This window comes from Hypanus sabinus, chromosome 1 (assembly GCF_030144855.1).
Source record: "Hypanus sabinus isolate sHypSab1 chromosome 1, sHypSab1.hap1, whole genome shotgun sequence".
Classification (NCBI taxonomy): domain Eukaryota; kingdom Metazoa; phylum Chordata; class Chondrichthyes; order Myliobatiformes; family Dasyatidae; genus Hypanus; species Hypanus sabinus.
In genome coordinates, this window is record NC_082706.1 from 114,022,018 (window position 1) to 114,041,734 (window position 19,717).

The window sequence follows — 19,717 nt, forward strand, 5'->3', positions numbered from 1 at the left end:
TGACAAACAACAACAGGTGCAACACGGAACCCTGTAGTGTACCACTAGTCACAGACCTGCAGTCAGGGAGTCCACCATCTGCTACCACTCCTCTCTAGCTTCCCCTGCTAAACCAATGTTGAATGCAATTTATGACTTCATCCTGAGTACCAAGTGACTGAACCTTCTCGACCTTCTTGGCCTTGCTAGTGTCCTTTAATGTGGCCCCTTTGGAGCACGTGGCAATTTTCTGGACAATTGGACCCCAATACTCTTCACTTTTTGCACATGTAGTAAAATTGATTTTTATGGTAAACCTGGTGAGTACAAAGTGAGCTGTAAACCAAGCTTAGAGAGTTTAAAAACAGGACAATCTAGAATACAGTTTTCAGCTAGAAAACTGAAGGCAAATGAAATGTTGGCCTTCATTACTAGAGGGGTTGAATTTAAGAGCAGGGAGGTTATGCTGCAACTGTACAGGGTACTGGCAAAGCCGCACCTGAAATACTATGCATTTCTGGCGTCCTTACTTGAAGAAGGATATACTGTCTTTGGATGTGATGCAGAGGAGGTTCACCAGGTTGATTCCGGAGATGAGGGGCTTAGACTATGAGGAGAGATTGAGTTGCCTGGGACTGTACTTGCTCAAATTCAGAATGAGAGGAGATCTTATAGAAACATATATAATCATGAAAGGGATAGATAAAATAGAGGTAGGAAAGTTGTTTCCATTGGTAGGGCAAACTAGAACTATGGGACATAGCCTCAAGATTCGAGGGAATAGATTTAGGATGGAGATGAGGAGGAACTACTTCTCCAAGAGAGTGGTGAATCTGTGGAATTCTCTGCCCAATGAAGCAGTGGAGGCTAGCTCAGTGAATATATTTAAAACAGGTTGGAGAGATTTTTGCATAATAAGGGATTAAGGGTCATGGGGGAAAAGGCAGATAGGTGGAGATGAGTCCATGGTCAAATCAGCCGTGATCTTATTGAATGGCGGAGCAGGCTTGATGGGCCAGATGCTTTCTCCTGCTCCTATTTCTTAAGTAAACTATAGCTTATCAAAACAATACATAATTCATACACCATCTCCAACTACAATCTATTACTGATCCTGACCAACACTGGATGTTCTCAATCGTATTTCAGTTACATCCCTGGTGTGCAGTCTGAACACTGGGTAGCACCTAGCCTGAACTCTTTTTGCCCTCTGAACCTCACTGTATCACACCCTGGGCTAATGAGCAAGGCAGATGTGAAACATTGGAAAGTCTACAAATTGCACAACTCTTAGCTTCTTCCCTCATTTATTTTTAATGAGATCCAACCCACCCAATGTTTCTTTTCCTTGTAATTATTCAGTGCCCATTCTGAGAAACTTCCTGAAAGGAACAGTAAAGATCTGTCTGCATTAACTGTTCTTCGACTCTTCTGCCAGTGGCTTGAAATATTTTGATTACTGTCAAGACTGCAGGTGGCTTTAAATGGAGGTTGATATGGTAAAAATTAAGATTCTTGTAAGCATCATGTGGTAGAAAGATTATTGAATCTATTTTGACATGCATTGAACTTGCTTTTAAGTACTGTTTTTTTTCAGGGCCTTACATTATTTAAGGCATTTCTAGCCAGTGATTTACCCATGTTATAGACAACCCATGTTATACAACCCATGATATACCCATGTTATACCCATTCATTGTTATAGACAAATTCGTTATTTCTCACATTTGTTATATTCAAAAAAAATTAATTCTGTCTGTGGAAAGACATTATTGTACACTCTCTTGTTAGGATTCCTAGCTTCAAATGTGCCTTATTTTAAGCTATTATCAATATTATTGATCAGTTGTCATTTCACATAAATGATTAAAGCTGATCTGTAAAGCAGGTGGGTGAGCTAATACAACAGCTAGAGGTAAACAGCAAAAATAATTAATCTGGAAGAAAAGAATAAGTAATAATCTTAGATCGTATCTTTTATTGGAGTTTCCCTGAGGAATAGACTTTAGAAGTACTTACTGATGACTGGACATTTTGAACTTTGCCCTTATTTCAGAGGATGTTTGTCAATCCCATATGGAGAGTTTACCCTGTGATATTATTTCAAACTACAGTGTAAAACAAGTAAATATAAATGTTGAACAATTAATTGCACAGACTCTTGAGTGAAGAGTCTTTTAATGTGAAAAATGTTATGAGCTAAGGCAATACAGAGGTTGATGTTTTGCACAGGTCTATATAAGAATAATGGCATGCCTTTTTGGATAACTTAATGAATAATCAGATGAATAAATGCTTCACCATTAGAGTCTCAGACAATGGTAGTGACTGGATGCTACAATATGGCTCACCAGCAAAGGAAACACAATAAGTTTTGAGAAACCTACTCAAAATGTGAAAGGGAGGAGCAGCAGGATGTGGTGAGTTGGTGAGATCAAGTTTGAGTTCTTAAAATTTTGAGAGGGTTTAGGAAGAAAGGAAACTGAAGGAGGATAGAATTCTATAGCATTAAGATCCTCTCTAGAAAAGGCCAGGTAAAGAGTAGGGGAAAAAATTCCATGTTCTCAAGATATGCAAGGGTACCTCACAGCCAATGATACATTGGCTGTGTAATATCCTCGGTTTCATTTGGTAAGAATTTCTATCACAGTATGAAGAATTCACAAAGATATAGTCTACAACTAAAGCAGTAGATTATTTATAAACATGACAGAAAAAGAGTGAGGAGTATTGGACTATCTTGTCAGTTCTAAGTGCTTCTGTGTATTGTTAGATGCCTTCTAGATAAGGGAGCAGTTGCCCAAATGTTGATGAGCTGGATATTTTTGGAACTAGAGTATTGTTACAAAGTAATTGCAAGAATGTGAAAAGAAAATGAGCTTACAAAACTTGGCTGTTGTTATGGTAAATGTAGAAGTTTGATTCATTCCATTAGTGTGATGAATTGGAGTAATTTCCATCAAATAGTTCATGCAATTTTCTACTCAACTTAAATTTTCAGCATGATTATTTTATAATATCAGCAGTCTTGAGGTTGATTCTCATGTTTTTTTTTCTATATTATTTCAATTTTATTTGTAATAAATATTGTTCTATCTTTGAACTATTCACATGTTCTAATGCTCTAACCAATCAGCTCAACTGATGCTGGAAGTTTAATGATGAATGCAGAAAATATTAATGCTAAATGTCTGCAAAAATAAACTAGAATATGGCCTTCATTAGTCAGTGTTTAAAATGGAGTTTCTTATTACAGTGGTTGCTTTCAGGACATTACGGTAACTGATAGATTTCAGTTGTTTTCTGTTTTATTGATTACTTTTGCTCCTCAGCTGTAGAGCTGTGATCTGTTGAGTTGTAGTCTTCCTTTCTCCAACCAATGCGAAGTTTTGCATTGTTGGCTCAATATTGCGGGTAATGTATGTTCTGAGTTGATCCTTTTAAAATGAATATTACTGATTAGGGCTGACCATGGGTGTTGTGTCCCAGCTGTCTACATGATACACAAGTCAGGGAAGTACGATATGGAGTGCAAGCTGTTGCTGATGTAGTAGGCTCCCCCTCTTCATGCAGCTGATGAAGCTGAAGGAATGACAGGGACCAATACAATTTGGCACAGCAGCATTCCGGGAGTTGCCAGTCAGTGTTGAATGCAACGTAGGACTGCCTTAGGGTCTCAGCTCTGGATTTTTCCTTGGAATGTACTCTTGAAGTCTTTCGTGTGAATGGCTATAGCCACAAGGCAGTGGAGGTTGAGACCAGAATTTTCCTTCTAGATAAGCTGCTGACCACTGCTCACAAGCCCCATCTGCCCGAAGTGTCTGGTTTTAAGACTGCAGTAACCAGCCTTTGCCCCTTTTCCTTTTCCTTGAACCACATATGAAAGCCAGGAGATGGACCTGGTTTGATACACACACCATTGGGAGCATTTAATAGATAGTGGGAGCTTATCCCTACTACTACTCCCAGCTGTAATAACCATAACGGAATCAATGATTATCAGCTGCTTAATACCTACATTTATATAATTACAGCTTTGAGACCTCCAAAAGTGCAATTGTTTTAGAATTCATTCTTATTAGGCAAGCATTCTTAAAATATTAGTAGTCATTGTGAATTTTCAAGCAATTTTCTGTTCCTATGTAATTTTGTGATAAATAAACATTCTCCTGCGATGCATACACATCATTCACTTGTGCTGCTTCTGTTTTTGGTTCAGGATCTGACATTTGCCAGCAACCACATGGAGGGTCCAGTTCCTTTGAGTTCAGTGACTTAGTGCCTCTTGACCTCTCCCAGAATTCTAGGCACAAGATCCCAGCATCTGTTTCTTCTCTTCAACGCCATGATGAAGGACAAACAATGAAACATTCTAAAACAATAACCATGGCTGCTTCATCATCAGGTTGGTGTTACTAGGAAGTGAGTTGTTAGGGGAGGGGAGTAGGAGGGTTGGTGGCATTTTTGTGTTTGATGACTAGGATGAATTCCCAGCATAAGAGCGCTGATGTAACCAGCACTAAAAGGATTTTTATAATAACTAAATTTGGATAAATAGAGATGCACTATTGACAGTGCTTCTATGCTGGAAATTCTGGCACAAATTTCCCCCCTCTGTTTGTGCTTTCACAACAGTGATTCGCCCAATGTGAAGACACCGCCTCAACAAGAATTTGGAAGTAACTCGGAAAATGTGTAGCTTGGGTGGTTGATGGTTGAGTTGAGTTGTTCACCAATCTTGGCAATTGTATGGTGACAAAATGTTTGCAAGTGGATTGCCAAGATCAGAGAACAATTCAACCCAACCAAGTACTTGGAAAATATGGGATCACCACTCAACACTCACCAGTATGGCTGCACCCTATCTGAGTGCTGAGTGCAAGCCATTGCCAGGGACCGACTCCAAGTGTTGATAGACCGGTTGGATTCTCTTTGATTGTCTTCTGTTGGATGTGATAGAAACTGCAACTACTGCCTCAGCTTATCCGCATAGCAAAGCTCAGCTTAGTGAGCATGATTAATAAGCTCACGGCGGTCACTGCCAATTGAGAGAACATGCGATCGAAGAGGCGGGTCAACAAATGGAGCAGCAAGTCTCCAGTAATAGCCCCTGCTAAACACAACTGGACATAGTGCAACTCTGAGCCCCTCACCTCAGTACTGAATGGTGCAGCACTGAGATTTGCAACACCAGCTCTCTCCTTACCTCTCCTTACCTAACCGTGAGTGATTCCTTGCTGCAGGAATGCCAGCAGAGGGTCAGTTTTGCACCATGTTCCTCATGCACCCTGAGCCTTTCCAAGTATGGATTAATCTATCTCTTTAATTTTTTTCTGACTATTTAAGTCAGACTGTAATTAACTTGCTTTTTCCTGCTGCTGTTCTTGAATAAGGGCACCAGATTTTATGCCTTCTCGAAGTCATTTGACAGCTCACCACAGAAGATTTAGCTCTCCATAAAGACTCCAGTAATCTCCTCCCTTGCCCTCCATGGCTACTTGGCCTTGGGGTATGGCTACTTGGCCTTGGGGTTTAGCTACCTGATGAAGTAACAAATACCTAGTGCAGTAAGTGAGCATGTTGGCCAAATCAGATTTACTTATCAGATCCAGCATCTGTATCTCATGGGCCTCTACTTTCCACCCTCCAGCTGCTGCCCCTACCTTCACCCTTCTCTCCCATCACCTCTCTCCTTCTGCCCTTTTCTCCTTTACCTTGTCTGTTTCCACCAATCACACCCAGCTTCCATCTCCCAACTCCACTCATCACTCTCTCCTACTTGGCTCCACCTGCCTATCATCCCTCCCTCTGGTGAGGTCCAACTACCACTAACCAGCCCTTGCCTTACCCCCCTCTCTTTCATTCTGGAAGTCCTCTCTCTATGCTGTCAGTCCTGATACAGGGTGTCAACCTGAAACATCAACCATTCCTTTCCCTCCACCTACGTTGCCTGATCTGCCGAGTTCCTTTACTGGTTTATCTTTTGTTTTGGATTCAAACATTTGCCGTCTCTTGTTTCACCAATGGGTACTTAGCGTTGTCAGCTACTGTCCACAAATCAGAACCCTGTACTGAACAAAGTCATTACTTACTTGTGAGTATTAACCACTGAAATATATAAAGGACATTTGTAAATAGGATAGATGTTTTTAATTACATTTGTACTTAGTTAGTGATATTCTGATATTCTGAAGAGTAAAATTGAAAATAGGGATTTGTTATCTCTTTACAGAGTCTGCATAGACGTGAGTGGACTCTTGATGTATCATAACAATTGAAAACCTTAAGTGCTACAGAAGTTTCCATTTAGGTTTCGACTATGTCAAGTTGCAAAATTCACTGAGGTGTCAGTTAAACACAAGCTCATGTATACTGTGAGGAATCCTCCAGTACTGAATTTGGTTTTGTATGAAGTACAGTGTTATCAATTTTGTAAAGTAAAAGGAGTAACAACCACAGCCTTCCATGCACAAACTAAAACAATACAAATATGAGTGCAGAAATTAAAACCATGGTTCAGGATTGATGTTTTTGTATGCCAGCAGGTTCCCAACCAGCTAGAAATATAAAATGCTGGAAACACTCAACAAGTCAGGTAGCATCTGTGCAAACAGAAACAGTTAATATTTCAATCCAACACCCTTTGTCGGAAAGAAAAACAGTTGATAAAAGCACAAATACTGGAACTGCTGAGCTGTTCAGGCAGAAGTAAAACAGTTAACCTTTCAGGTTAATGAACTTGCAGTAACAGTGAAAGAGAGTAATTGCTCTAATTTAATTCAGAAAAGCAGAGTTGATAGCTGGATAGAAAAAAAATATATCAAAACTATACATTGATGTAGTAAGTTTAGGGAGAAGTTTGAATCTTAATGATAGAAAACTCTATAAGAGAGGTTGATCACTAATAAAGACAGGATGCATTAACTTCATGAAGAAAAACAGAATGCTGTAAGAAAAGATGCACAGTTGAAAACAAATGAACTTAGAAGCATCATCCTTCATTTGAATTCTCATTGTGGTTTTAAATATTTATTTTCTTACATTTTAATATGGTGCTCACTTTCTTTCTGCTCTTGACCCAGTAACTAATGCCAAACAAATGGAGGATCCATTAGCTCCCAAAGAAATGGTCACAGAACTTGACTGCAACAAGTTCAAGTGCATGTTTCCCAGGTGCTTCAAGACTTTTTCTAAGGCCAAATTGCTAGATTACCACATGAAGTATTACCACAGTGCAGAGAAAGGATTTGACCCTAACGTCGGATACCCGGAGAGCAGGATGCAAACTCGTGCTACCTCTGTGGGAACACTAACATCAAAAGAGGACAGCCTAGGGCTGAAGAGAGGAAGGCCATTGCTAACCGTAACTTGTAAGTATGGATGATTTGTTTGGATCTGTAGAGATGATCGTTGCAGGAATCAACATAAAGAGCAAATGTATAGATTTTTTATTCAAAGCAATTTAGGGAAATGTTGCACCAGTTTCTCTTATGTTCATGTTATTGCTTCCATTAAGAAGCATTTACCCATGCAACATTGTCTGGTGCTACAAAGTACTGAATTTGTCAATCTTCAGAGGTATATGAATACACAAATATATTTTTAAAAATACTATGGCAGGTCCATTCACTCCCAATATGACAAAGGAATTGTCATAGAACTTGACTCCAATATGTTCAGCTGTACATTTCCCAGAAAGAAAAAAAATTATAGAAATACTCAGAAGGCTAGTCAGAATCTGTGGGGAAGAGCAAGTTTACGGTAGAAGTTAAAGCCTTTCAGCATAATTCGTAAAAGACAGCAGTAAAACAAATTTTAAGATGCAGAAATAGAAACAAAAAGTGCTGAAGGAAGCAGGTTATGCAGCATCTGTGGGAGAGAATTAGAGTTAACAGTCCAGGTGATGCACCATCAATAACTCTTGGAGACGTGAGGCGAGATATAGGCTTTTATTGGCTGGAAGAAAGAACAAGCAGCAATTGACCACCACACCGCATCCTGGAGACTTAGGCCGTGGCAGTGTCCCTAATCGCCTTTATACTGGGGTCCGTGGGAGGAGCCACGGGAGCAGTCAGCGGGGGGGTGGGGGGGCGTGTCCAGACAGGTATATGTAGTTCACCACACCAGGTCGATGAACCTTCATCACAGTTGGAAGAAGGAGAAAAGATATGTGTTTAAAATTGCAGAGAGCAAGAGATGGAGAGAATAAAGGGCTGTGTATGATAAAATGCATACAGATGCTGTAGCCAGGTGATCAAATTGCTGCTGGTACATACTGAGAGAGGAAGATGAATATTGGTGAATCATAGCTGATCTATCTGGAGGAGTGTAAATGGAGGAATATGAATGAGGACTGTAGAGGGAATAAGAACAAGTGCTGGAGCTATAAGATGCAGAACTCATCAGTTGTTGGGAATCTGAAGTAATAAAAAAATGCTGGAAATATTCAGCATATTAATTGTTCAGTCATTCCACCTGCTGTCTCGATTTTTCAATCTCCCGTGATGCTTCAGTTGGCAACACTAACAAGGAATGGGGTCATCCATGAGGGCTACCAAAAGCGCATGTCTTCCAGGCCGCTACTGGAGATCAAAAAGTGGCTGGTCGGTGAGCTCGGGGAGTGGGAACTCACTGCATGAAGAACCACAGTTTGAGTGCAGCTGTAGATTATGAGCTCCGACAGGACCCCACCCACCTTGAAAAGGAAAGAAGTGACATTAAGAGGAATTTAAGATGTTTCGTAGATGAGCTCGGAAGAAGTCGCTCTCTGGCGCCGTCTTAGCTCCTCCTAATGATATACAGTTGTATCTCTGGAGAAAGTTATACTGAATTGATGTATCATATTGGCCAATTTTGACAGAGGAAACAAAAAAACATGCTTCAATCTGCAGCCTAAGTGTAACAGATGCACTTACCCCTGACCTGGTGTAGAGGGCTGAGCATGCAGATTTTCTGCACCAAAAGACATCACATGAGTGAATAGTGGAAATGTACATTTGTGGTCACAGCTCTGCGGTACGTTGAAAGTGAAAATATACTTCTGAGGTCAGAGCTCTGCAATACATTGATAGTGAAATTATACATAGGAGGTCACAGCTCTGCAGTACATTGATTGTCTGCAACAGGGAAGGGAAGTTGTTGCCAAAACATTACTCCTGTAAAAATGGCAAGACTGCAAACATTTTCAAATTTTCTCTGATATTGCGGTATTTAAAAACAATTGATGCGTAAATAATTTAAAATTCAGAATTTTTTGAGGTAAAAAATAATTACTTTATAACTTAAAACACACAATTAAAAACATTAATGTAAGTAAAATAAAAAAAGGAACTTATGTTTTCTAGTCTAAGCTAGAGGAGTAAAATTACTGAAATAGTGTTAAAACCAGAATCAAGTTTATTATCACAGGCATGTGTGATGAAAATTTGTTAACTTAGCAGCAGCAGTTCAATGCTTTACCATTCCTTTGCAAAATTTCCTTTCTCTGTAAGAATTTGTAGCTGTGTTGAGAGAAATGTTTGTCATCCTCTATTTAATATCAGATCAATTGTCCAATAACAAAGGGATATTGGTGGAAATTGAAGACAGGTTGCTGTCATGGATCTTAATGTCACCAGAGTACATATGGAGCAGATGATGCACATTAGAACATCAGATTAAGGAATGTAATAGATGTGGAAAAGCAGGGTAAAAATAATATATAAAAATAAATAATAATATATAAATATATCTAGTTGTCTTGAGAGCAACCAGAAGACAACTGATGCTATGGTTTGCAAAGCTCTCAATTGCTGGGATTGTCGGTGATTTCTGGTCAAAAGTATATTAATTAATAGAGATCTATCAGTATTATTAGACATCATCCTCATCATCAGCATTAACCTCCTTATCGTCATTGTGATAGGGACTATGATTTATCATTGCTTCAGTAATTCCTGCATCCTTAATCCCATACTGAAGCTCCTTTAATTTGTTCCTGATTTGTGAGTGCCAAAGCAATGCCTTAAGTACAGATAAAGAAGGCCTGATTCATTCCTTGAAATAGCACCAATTGTGCCTCATAATTGTATTCAACTTTTTCTTAATTGATTCCAGTATATTCTAAAATTAAAATGATGATCATTTGAATATTACCATTTTGCTATGTGACAAAATAAAGTGTACATGACTTTTGAATCAATGAATGTTCATTGTCTTTAACTTTCAGTTTTGCATATTCAGGGATATTGGTGATGTCTATAAGTGTGGTAAATTCTCAAAACTAAGGTGTTACATGCCTGCATTGAAGCATCTGATACAGTGCTAAAAAGTGCAGGTAGAAAACTACTATTATGTTTGTTTTGCAGACAGGTGAAAAATAATATTACTATTAATCAGTTCAGCTCAAGTGGTTGCAAATTCCTAACCGTGCAGTGTTAAGTGGAGAAATACTTTGTGTATTGCTGCCTTACATCATTGTCTTTTTGATCCTCAGCATCTTTTTTTTCAGTAAATGTAAAAGTATCCTGAATAAAAATAAGCTCCATTAGCTCCTTCTCTTTTAGCTTGTACATTATAGTGTGCCATATTAGCCATAACACCATAGTGGATCCACCATGAGATTATTAATGGAACAGCCAGTTTAACCAATGCTAAGTCTTGTTCCTTATCACCAATGTTTGGTCCAGTTGTATGCAGCTCCAGCCACTGCAAGCAGTATCGTAGCTTAGAATTCAATAAGTGGTAGTGCTTATTTGTACTGAGTCAATGGAAAAAGAAATTGTTCAACAAAAGCAAGACAAGCTTTTCACTGTATCTTGGTACATGTGATGATTATAAACCAAAACCAATGCCATTCTATCACATGAAATGAGTTTATAGTGAATCATTTTGCTCCACACCCCATTTTCTTTGCAATGATTATAAGCTTATTTTACATCATCAGCATTGAGCAGTTTCACTTCTCGTGTGTACTTGGGTTTCAGTTACTGTATGCCCTGCTGCATGTGATACTTTTACCTCCTCACTCTTTCTCTTCCCCCATCACCACTCCCCTGTCACTACCACCCAACCTCATTGCCCATAGAACCAATATATTTTCCATTCTTATTGGGAAAAATAAATGTTTTTTTTTGCTCCTAGTTACTATTTGTTAATTTTCAAGGCTAAATTCCATCTGTAGATGAATGGATCAGTGCTCTCAGAGTTGTAATGCTGATGTGAGAACAGTATTACTTAAGCAAAAATTTCTCAGTGACTTTTGCTGTATTCGTAGGGAGAATGTGTGTGTCTTGGCAAAAGTAGAATTGTTAGTCATTATGTTCCACTTTAACGTATGTTCAAATGGGTGACATTTTAATCTATTGCATTTAGCAGTAAGGAGATATCACTTTGGATTTTACAGCTGTGCATTTTTCTAATCCCTTAGCACCACCGTCCCATCTCCCTGCTTTGCAGCCAGAGAAGTCTGACGATATATGCCTCAAATCTTCCAAAGTCTGCAAGAAAAAGCGATCATCTGCATCATTCGGTACAGACGAAGCAGACACTCATCCCATACCCTCTGTGAAGGAGAAGAACACAGAGATCGTGACTGAGAAGGTGGATCGGAGATGTGTTGACAGAGACAGAAATGCAGAAGTTGGTAAAAACCATTTCTGTTATTCCATAGAAGCAGGAACAGACTTACGGTGATTAACCTTGCTTAAAATTCCAAATTAATTAGTAACTGGAATTTTCACCATTCATCATGAATCTATGTCTGGAAATTTCTTCCAGGTAACATTTACTCCTGGCACACAAAGTTGCCAACAATGCATTTATTGTATTTTTATTTTATTTTATTTAGATTTACAGCATAGGTAACAGATCTTTCTGGCCCAACAAGCCTATGTCACCTAATTACCCTACCAACCTATATGTTCTTGGACCATGGGAGGAAACTGGAGTACCCGAAAGAAACCCATGCGGTCACGAGAAGACGTACAATCTCCTTACAGACAGTGACTGAATTGAACCCGGATTGCTGGCCCTGAAATAGCGTCGCACTAACCCCTACACTACTGTTCCACCCTGTATTTATTTCTTGCTGCATTGATTTACTGTTTTTGAAGCACAAATGAGATGACTAAAACTGCCTCTGAACTGCAGTTCAACTTGTCTCCAGTAGTGTAGGAGGCAAAGCAAAGAGATCTTGCTAGAGTAAGTTCCCAGTACCACCGTTGTCTTGGTACCTACTGGTACTCACCATTGCGCTCAGGTGCTTTATTGCATTACAAGAAATTAAGCAGAGTGATTAAGTTACTCGAGTATTCAATAACACTGTGATTGGCCCACATTGTCTGACCAGGAATCTGATATGTTGAGCATCTGTGATGGAACAATGAGCAAGCATCAGATTAAAAGACAGACCGATTCTGGAAATGTTAACTCCCACTCAGTAAATTCATTATAAGAGATTAACTGAGCTGACATTAGTTGAGGGTCCTTGCATGTTCAAAATATTAATTCTAAAATAGTTAATATTTTTCTTTTCTGTTTTGCAGACAGGTGAAAAAGTGAACGAACTTTTCTTTCATCTGTGGAGTAAATGAAACAATTACTTCCATGCTTTTAAGTTTAGAGATGCATTCAGAATTTTGGATCTTACCGTTCAATGTCATTGATTTTGTTTTAAGTTTGCTTACTTTAATTTTCTCTCTCATCTGCCAAAGTTTTATCCTAGGAGGGCAATGGCACTTTGGTAATTTACTTAAGTGGCCTTTCATCTTGTGTGACCTGTGTTAGTGAGTGCCGGAAGCCTTGGCACTTGGAAGCCTTGAGGCTGAGCAAGCGAGCTGAGGCCAATCCTGTCCTTTTCTTACAAGAACACAAGCATTTCTAGCAGATATGGGGGAGAGCAATCATAGCTAAAATTCTTTAACATTAATTCTCATTGTATGAGGGCTAATACAGTTCGATTGCTACAGTAAACAGTAAATAACTAGGTGTTTGAGTAATACTTAATGTCATTTTTCTTGCTCAGTGTTGGATGAGAAAGTGATGTTGCAATTTAATATTTTATAAAATCGTGGTAGACTGAGGGAATACTTCAGAATGCTATAACATGATTTGCGTTCTAATAATAACTTTATGTAAATGTTTAAATAGTTCAAAGTAAATTTATTATCAACTCACATATATGCCTACATAAAAACCTGAGATTCGTTTTCTTGTGGGCATACTCAATAAATCCAGGAACCATAATAGAATCAATGAAAGACTGCACCCAACAGGGTGGACAAACGAAATGCAAAAGGCAACAAGCTGTGCAAAACCAAAAGAGAATACATACATACATACATACATACATACATAAATAAGCAATAAATCTCACAACATCAGATGCAGAGTCCTTGAAAGTGAGTCCATGTGTTGTTGGAACATTTCAGTGATGGGGCGAATGAAATTGTTCCCACTGGTTCAAGAGCTTGGTGTTTGAGGAATAATAACTGTTCCTGAACCTGTTAGTGTGAGTTCTGGGGCTCCTGTCCCTTCTTCCTGATGACCACAGTGAAAAGAGAGCAAGACCTGGGTGGTGGGGATCCCTGGTGATGGATGCTGCTTTCCTGCGACAGCGTTCTGTGCAGATGTGTTCAATGGATGGGAAGACTTTACCCATGATGACTGGGGCACATCCACTACTCTTTGTAGGATTTTTGTTACTTTTTACTTTTTGTTACGTCTGAAAGAAGAATGTTAAACTTCCAACAGGAATAAAAACTGAAAAGAAGATGAAGAATGAAGAGAAGAGCTTATTGCCTGGTATGAAATAATGTTATATGCTAAAGTCTTTTCAAGACTATTGTCATTTATGTATTGTTTCTGTATGTGCTAACCAACAAGAGGTGAGACTTAAAATGACTTATGAAGACCAGAAGCTTTATTCCTGGTTAATTCAATTTTCCAAAGAGGTCTATGGAGCAGTTTGTTTTCTGCTTGTTCTCTAGTTTTTTTTATTAAGGCATTTTTAATTTGCCTTGAAACTTTGACAAATTCGTACAAGATATAATCCTTGAAAACTGGGATAACATAAGAAAATAGCAGAAGTTTCAGATTAAATTCATCAAGAGCTAAGAAGAGGGAAAGAGGGGTATTTAAGCCTTCATAAAGTTTTGTCACCTGGGTTAGGTATGTGCCTAAAGCAGTAATGTTTCACAGGAAACTCCTGCATCTTATGTTTTCATTTCCAATTAGGTTCTCACAATCACCTGCCCCTTCTGAGTGCTGAATGTCAATTTGGCTTACTTTTAACTCCTTCTGAACCTAAACGTCTGTGGAGATTTTAGTGCTGTTGGAAATATTTGCATGCAAGTTCCATTTGCCTTATATGCACCTCCATACTGTAGAAAGTTTCACTGAAGAGTATGAGAGGATGGGCCTTATACTCAACAAATCAAATGACCTCCACCTCCTGCCTCTGCTGCACCAGCCTACCCTCCAATAATGAAGCTTCCTGGTAAGATGTTGGAAATTCCATAGCTCAAGAACCATCTCTTGATGTAGGTAGAAATGATGAAATAAACCAAAATATAATAGGAATTATAAGTTCCTGTACATTACAGAGAAATGTACAGGAACATAAGCAGTGAAAAGATACCACCAACATTTCCTATCCAAAATCCTCCAAATTCACTGTAATAACACAGAAACTAATTTTAGTATCCCCTCTCAGGCCAACACCAATAGTTATATTCAGTCAGCTAAACAGGACAGGCTTCATCATTCCAAAGACCAGACTTCTGAAAAGGATGGTCTGTTCTAAATGTTCCTATGGAAAAAGATTACCCGACAACAAAAGATTCAAGGATTTGCTTGAGAAAATGTAATATTCTACTGGCTCCTAGGAATCTCTGCCCATGATTATTGTAAGTGAAAAATGAGCTTTTAGATGGTCACTGAAAACCTCAAAGCCATGCGTTGTGGGCACACGGGTGTGTAAAGGAGAAAAGAACTTTACCATTTTACAAACTATTGACCTGCCTACCCATTCATCCACCTGCTGTTTCATTGATGAAAGAGTGTCTAATCCTATAATGCTTTCAGCAATCATCTCAGAAGACAGAGTAAAAGTGACTCCTCTTTGATTGAAAGGGGCTGCCTTAGATAAAGAATCTTAAAGTTGAAATATAATCTGCAGGCCTTTCATTTCAGGCAAGCTTGCTGCATCCAATAATTAATCTAAGAGGAAAATGTCATCAGAATATCATAGTTCAAAACATTCCCAATACAAAATGATATTTAAAAAAAAATTATGCCCAGACATTGATCTGGGTTTTGATTTTTGCAAACAGTTCCAATCTTCTTCCTGACTAACCTTTACAAGCAGCTATAATCACCTGTAGAAGACTTCTCTACAATTTTGAAAGACAAGTGGGCTTCTGGAAGGGTAGCAAGCAGACAGAAACTACCTCTGAGTATTGTATGTAGAGATTTTGGGCTGTTTGCTTTTCTCACGTGTTACGGTAAAGTAAGGAGAAAAGGAAGAAGGGACGTAGAACAGATTAACTCTTCATTGAATAATGCATGAAAACAGAAAACAAAAATGTATTTCATATTCCAAAAGGTAAAACAGAAAGTAAAGAGTATAAAGACAAGGAACATGATGAACTAAAACAGCAGAGAAAGAAGAAGAAGAAAAAGAAATTCAAGAACGGTAGGGGAGCTGGTCATATTTCACAAATGCTGTTTAAACAACTTAATTGTCTAGTGGCAGTATTATCAAATATAAAATTGATAAGCAAAAAGTAATCTCGGCAAAAATTAAAAGCTTTGTAAAAGACAGGCTTTAAGTATGATCAAACATTAGGAAATCTGCAGATGCTGGAAATTCAAACAACAACACACACAAAATGCTGGTAGAACACAGCAGGCCAGGCAGCATCTATAGGAGAAGCACTGTCGACGTTTCAGTCTCAGCCCGAACCATCGACAGTGCTTCTCCTATAGATGCTGCCTGGTCTGCTTTGTTCCACCAGCATTTTGTGTGTATTGTTGTTTAAGTATGATCAAAGGTGGAGAGGTAAAAATGGAGTAGTAGAGAAAGAGAGAGAGAGAGATAGTTGGGAACACGAATATGGATGCTAGGAACTTTGCTCCATGCCTTTTGAAATTTACTGTCTCTAGTATGAAATATAAAGTTGTCTAAGAGTAAAGCTGGAAAGTTAGGCAGAATGGTAGCAGATGGAATTTAATTCACATATGCTTGAGGTAATGCACATAGGGAAATCAAATTTTGATAAGACATACAGAGTAAATGGCAGAAATCAGAGGTGTGATGATGTACATAGAAGTCCACAACTCTCTGAAAGTTCCAACACAGGTTGTCAACATAATGAAGAATGGATTTGGTGTGCTTGCCATCAGAGGCCAAGGTATTGTGTATAAGAGCTGGGGCGTCATGTTGCTGTGGTACTTTACATTGGTTAGACTGCACTTGGAATATTTGTACAGTTTTGGGCATCACACTAGAGGAAGTATGTGATAGCAACAGAGTGAGCACAGAAGTGACTCACAAAGATGTTGCTTGGAATAGAAGATTGTAGTTAGAAGAAGAGATTTATTTGCACAGGCACATAGGAAGCTGAGGTGTGACTTTACAGAGGTTTATAAAATTATGAGGTCCATTTCCCATGTCAGGGGAATCTGTAACTGAGGGGTACAGGTTTAAGATGAGAGGAGAGAAACTTTAAGGAGATGTGAAAGGTGTGTTTTTCTAACCACACAGAAGCTGGGGGTTATCTGGAACAAGCTGCAGCAGAAGATGATTTGTGGCAAAATTTGAAATGTGTTTGGAAGTATACCTATGTGTGAGAGGTGTAGAGGAATAGGGGCCCAATGCAGTCAAGTGGAATAAGTGTAGATAGGCATCACAATCAGCATGACTAAGGTAAGCCGATCGGGCCCTTTTCTGTGCTGTGTAATTCTATAATATGATTGTAAGTCTCCAAGGACTGGTGGGAATTGCTAGAAAATTGTTCAGCATCTTATCAAAGCTCTTGTGTTAAATTAGCCTTACTGTGATAAACTCCATTCTGTCAGTGAGCTGTGAGAGTCCAAAATTAAATGAGGTGAATCAAAACCACGGCCCTCAAAAAATGGGAAAAGCAGTGTTTTCCTCTGTTTCTTTGCTTGTACAGGTATACTTAAAGACTTTGTAAGCAAGGTTCTGAGTTTCAATGCAAGTTTTTACTTAGCCTGAGGACATTCATGAAAGATACTAATGCAGAAAGTTGTTGAGGAATAAACAGCATACTACAGCCATTTCTACTAACCGCTTGATTGATGGAAGCAAATCAACAGAGGAGAACCCTATTGCATAATTTTAATTGTGTAATAAATTTTATTATTTATCATGAATTTCCTTTTATTAATGGAATTAATACATCTCCCTGATGGATATTGTTTTACATTTTTAATCTTCTGATATTAAAGTGACTGATAATTCCATATTTTGACCTTGAGTATCTGAAGAATTAGTCTCTTCATAACAAAAGGCTAAATGATCTATTCTTCTGTATTGTTGAGTCTTCACGACCTAACATTTTTCATTCAGATTGAAATTTTGCATATGTCCCTGAATGAACTACTTTCAGCATTATTTTTAACTGGCTGGTCTTTCTTTCTGTTCAGAGTTGACAAACTGTGAAGGATTCAAATGTATTTCTGAGAAATCTTTGGAAAAATGTTGCTCTCCTGTAATGAAACCTGGAAGTTCTCTCACTTTGCGTAGTGGATCAGTGGTGAAACCAGCATATTTATCACCAAGATCTCACCTGCCCTCTGGATCATTGCTGGAGCTGAACATAGATCATGTATCTCGATCTGAATGTAAGTATTAAAGAATATATGGACTGAGCAGATTTTTGGTTCAGCAAGAATATTCAACAGTCCATGTTGTGACTATTATCGTTGGAAAAGTTGTAATTCTTATAGTTACCATTCTCCTTCTCCTCAAATAGTGGAAATCGTTTCCTTGTAATAGCTTGAAAAAATATTTATTATTCTGTGTGAAATACCTTTACTTGAGGTTAAAAGGTTATAGTAATCTTAATCTGAAGAGTTGACCAAAAAGATTGATCATGGTAGGATAGTAGATGTTGTTGTGGATATTTACAAGGCCTTTGACACAAGGTCGGCTGATCCAGAAGTCTAAATTAAATGGAATCCAGAATGAGCTTTGGTAGTGAAAGTCAGAAGGTGATAAGGAACATTGTTTTTCAGACTGTTGGTCTCTGACCAGTGGTGTGTTGCAGGGATTGCTATTACAGCCCTGTTGTCATGTATACTAATAATCTGGTTGAGGATGTTGGTGGCATGATTAAGTTTGCAGAAGACGCAAAAATTGTTGGTGAGGTGGACAGTGAAGAAGTTTGTCTAGGTTAACAGATCTAGGTTAACTGGGAAAGTGGGCAAAGGAATGGCAGAAGGAGTTTAGATAAGTCCAAAGTGATGCATTTTGGGAAGTTAAACCAGAGCAGGATATACTCAGTGAATGGCAGGGCACTGGAGAATTTTGTTGAACAGAGACACCTTGGGTGACAAGTTCCCTGAAAGTAATAATATAGGTAGTTAGAGGTGTTGAAGATATATTCACATATTCAGTCTATGTATATAAGCTACGTTATGTATTTATAGTTATCATTTTTGTTATTATTATTGTGTTTTTTATCTTTTGTGGGGGGTTTTTTTGTGCTGCATCGGATCCAGAGTAACAATTACATTGTTTTTCTTTACACTTGCATGTAGGAGATTACATTAAGCAATCTTGAATTTATTGGCCGGGGCAGTACTAATAAGGGTTGAGAAACCACATTACAGTTAGACCATAAAATCTGGGAGCAGAATTAGGGGGTGTAGAGTGGGGAGGGAAGTTAGGGGGAGAGTGGGGTGTTTATATCCTTCAAAGTAGAGCTTTGGTTATTAGGAGTATGTATTTTTGAAAGAGGTACTCAAGCCTAAAAGGCTTTGAAAAGTCTGGTCAGAGTAGAGCTTGAAGAAAATTATATGAAGATGGATAGCAAGGGATTGATTTCTGTCAAGAAGTAACCTCAATAACTTTTTAAAGTGGTTAAAGTATTTCTGCTGTCACATTGCTCTTTAATTGAATTTGAGCAACGTATATAGCATTTTAGGACCTAAAAGGATGGGCAATATTTAAGTATTTTGATAGGATTTTTACTTTTCTAGCATCTCTTTCTAATGACGAGTCCTTTGATGATTCATCAACGGAAAGTGCATTAATGAGTGAAGATTATGACCAGGATCTGGACAACTCAAATCCAGAGGAGTCTCAAGAGGAGGATGATAGCAATGCAGTAGTCCGTTGTGTCTGTGAAATGGATAAAGAAAATGGGTTCATGATTCAGGTAGTCTAAACAATTTACAACTTAAAACCTATTTTAATTTGTTTTCATTTTTTGTTTGTTGTGTTAATTGTTTCTCTATGCACAATACAAAGAGTAAACTGTAAATACCCCTTGGAAAGTCTGCTTTCTAGTCAGATCTTAAAAACATGAATAGTGTTTGGGAGTTTTACATATAAGTTCAAAATAGAGCTGATGAAACACGGCGAAGTTCTGTGGACTATATAATATGGCCCAGCCCTCCCCACCAATGAGCACATCTACATGAAACCTTGTCACAGAAAAGCAGCAGCCATTATCAGGGACTCCCACCACCCATGTCATGCCCTCTTCTTGCTGCTGCCTTCAGGAAGAAG

The 19,717-nt window shown here is 38.4% G+C and overlaps 1 protein-coding gene across 8 annotated transcripts in view; it reads left to right on the forward strand.

Moving 5' to 3' along the window:
• The window catches only part of phf20l1 (PHD finger protein 20 like 1), a 106,825-nt gene that overhangs the window by 69,220 nt on the left and 17,888 nt on the right, over positions 1 to 19,717 (forward strand). For 7 of the 8 annotated variants that reach the window (XM_059974739.1, XM_059974720.1, XM_059974765.1 and 4 more), the window contains 7 exons: positions 4,199 to 4,384; positions 7,062 to 7,349; positions 11,387 to 11,602; positions 13,711 to 13,761; positions 15,563 to 15,652; positions 17,629 to 17,826; positions 19,186 to 19,364. In XM_059974739.1, the coding sequence (XP_059830722.1) occupies positions 4,199 to 4,384; positions 7,062 to 7,349; positions 11,387 to 11,602; positions 13,711 to 13,761; positions 15,563 to 15,652; positions 17,629 to 17,826; positions 19,186 to 19,364 (1,208 nt within the window). The remainder of the gene's footprint in view (positions 1 to 4,198; positions 4,385 to 7,061; positions 7,350 to 11,386; positions 11,603 to 13,710; positions 13,762 to 15,562; positions 15,653 to 17,628; positions 17,827 to 19,185; positions 19,365 to 19,717) is intronic. The other variant, XM_059974779.1, reaches the window with a different exon arrangement.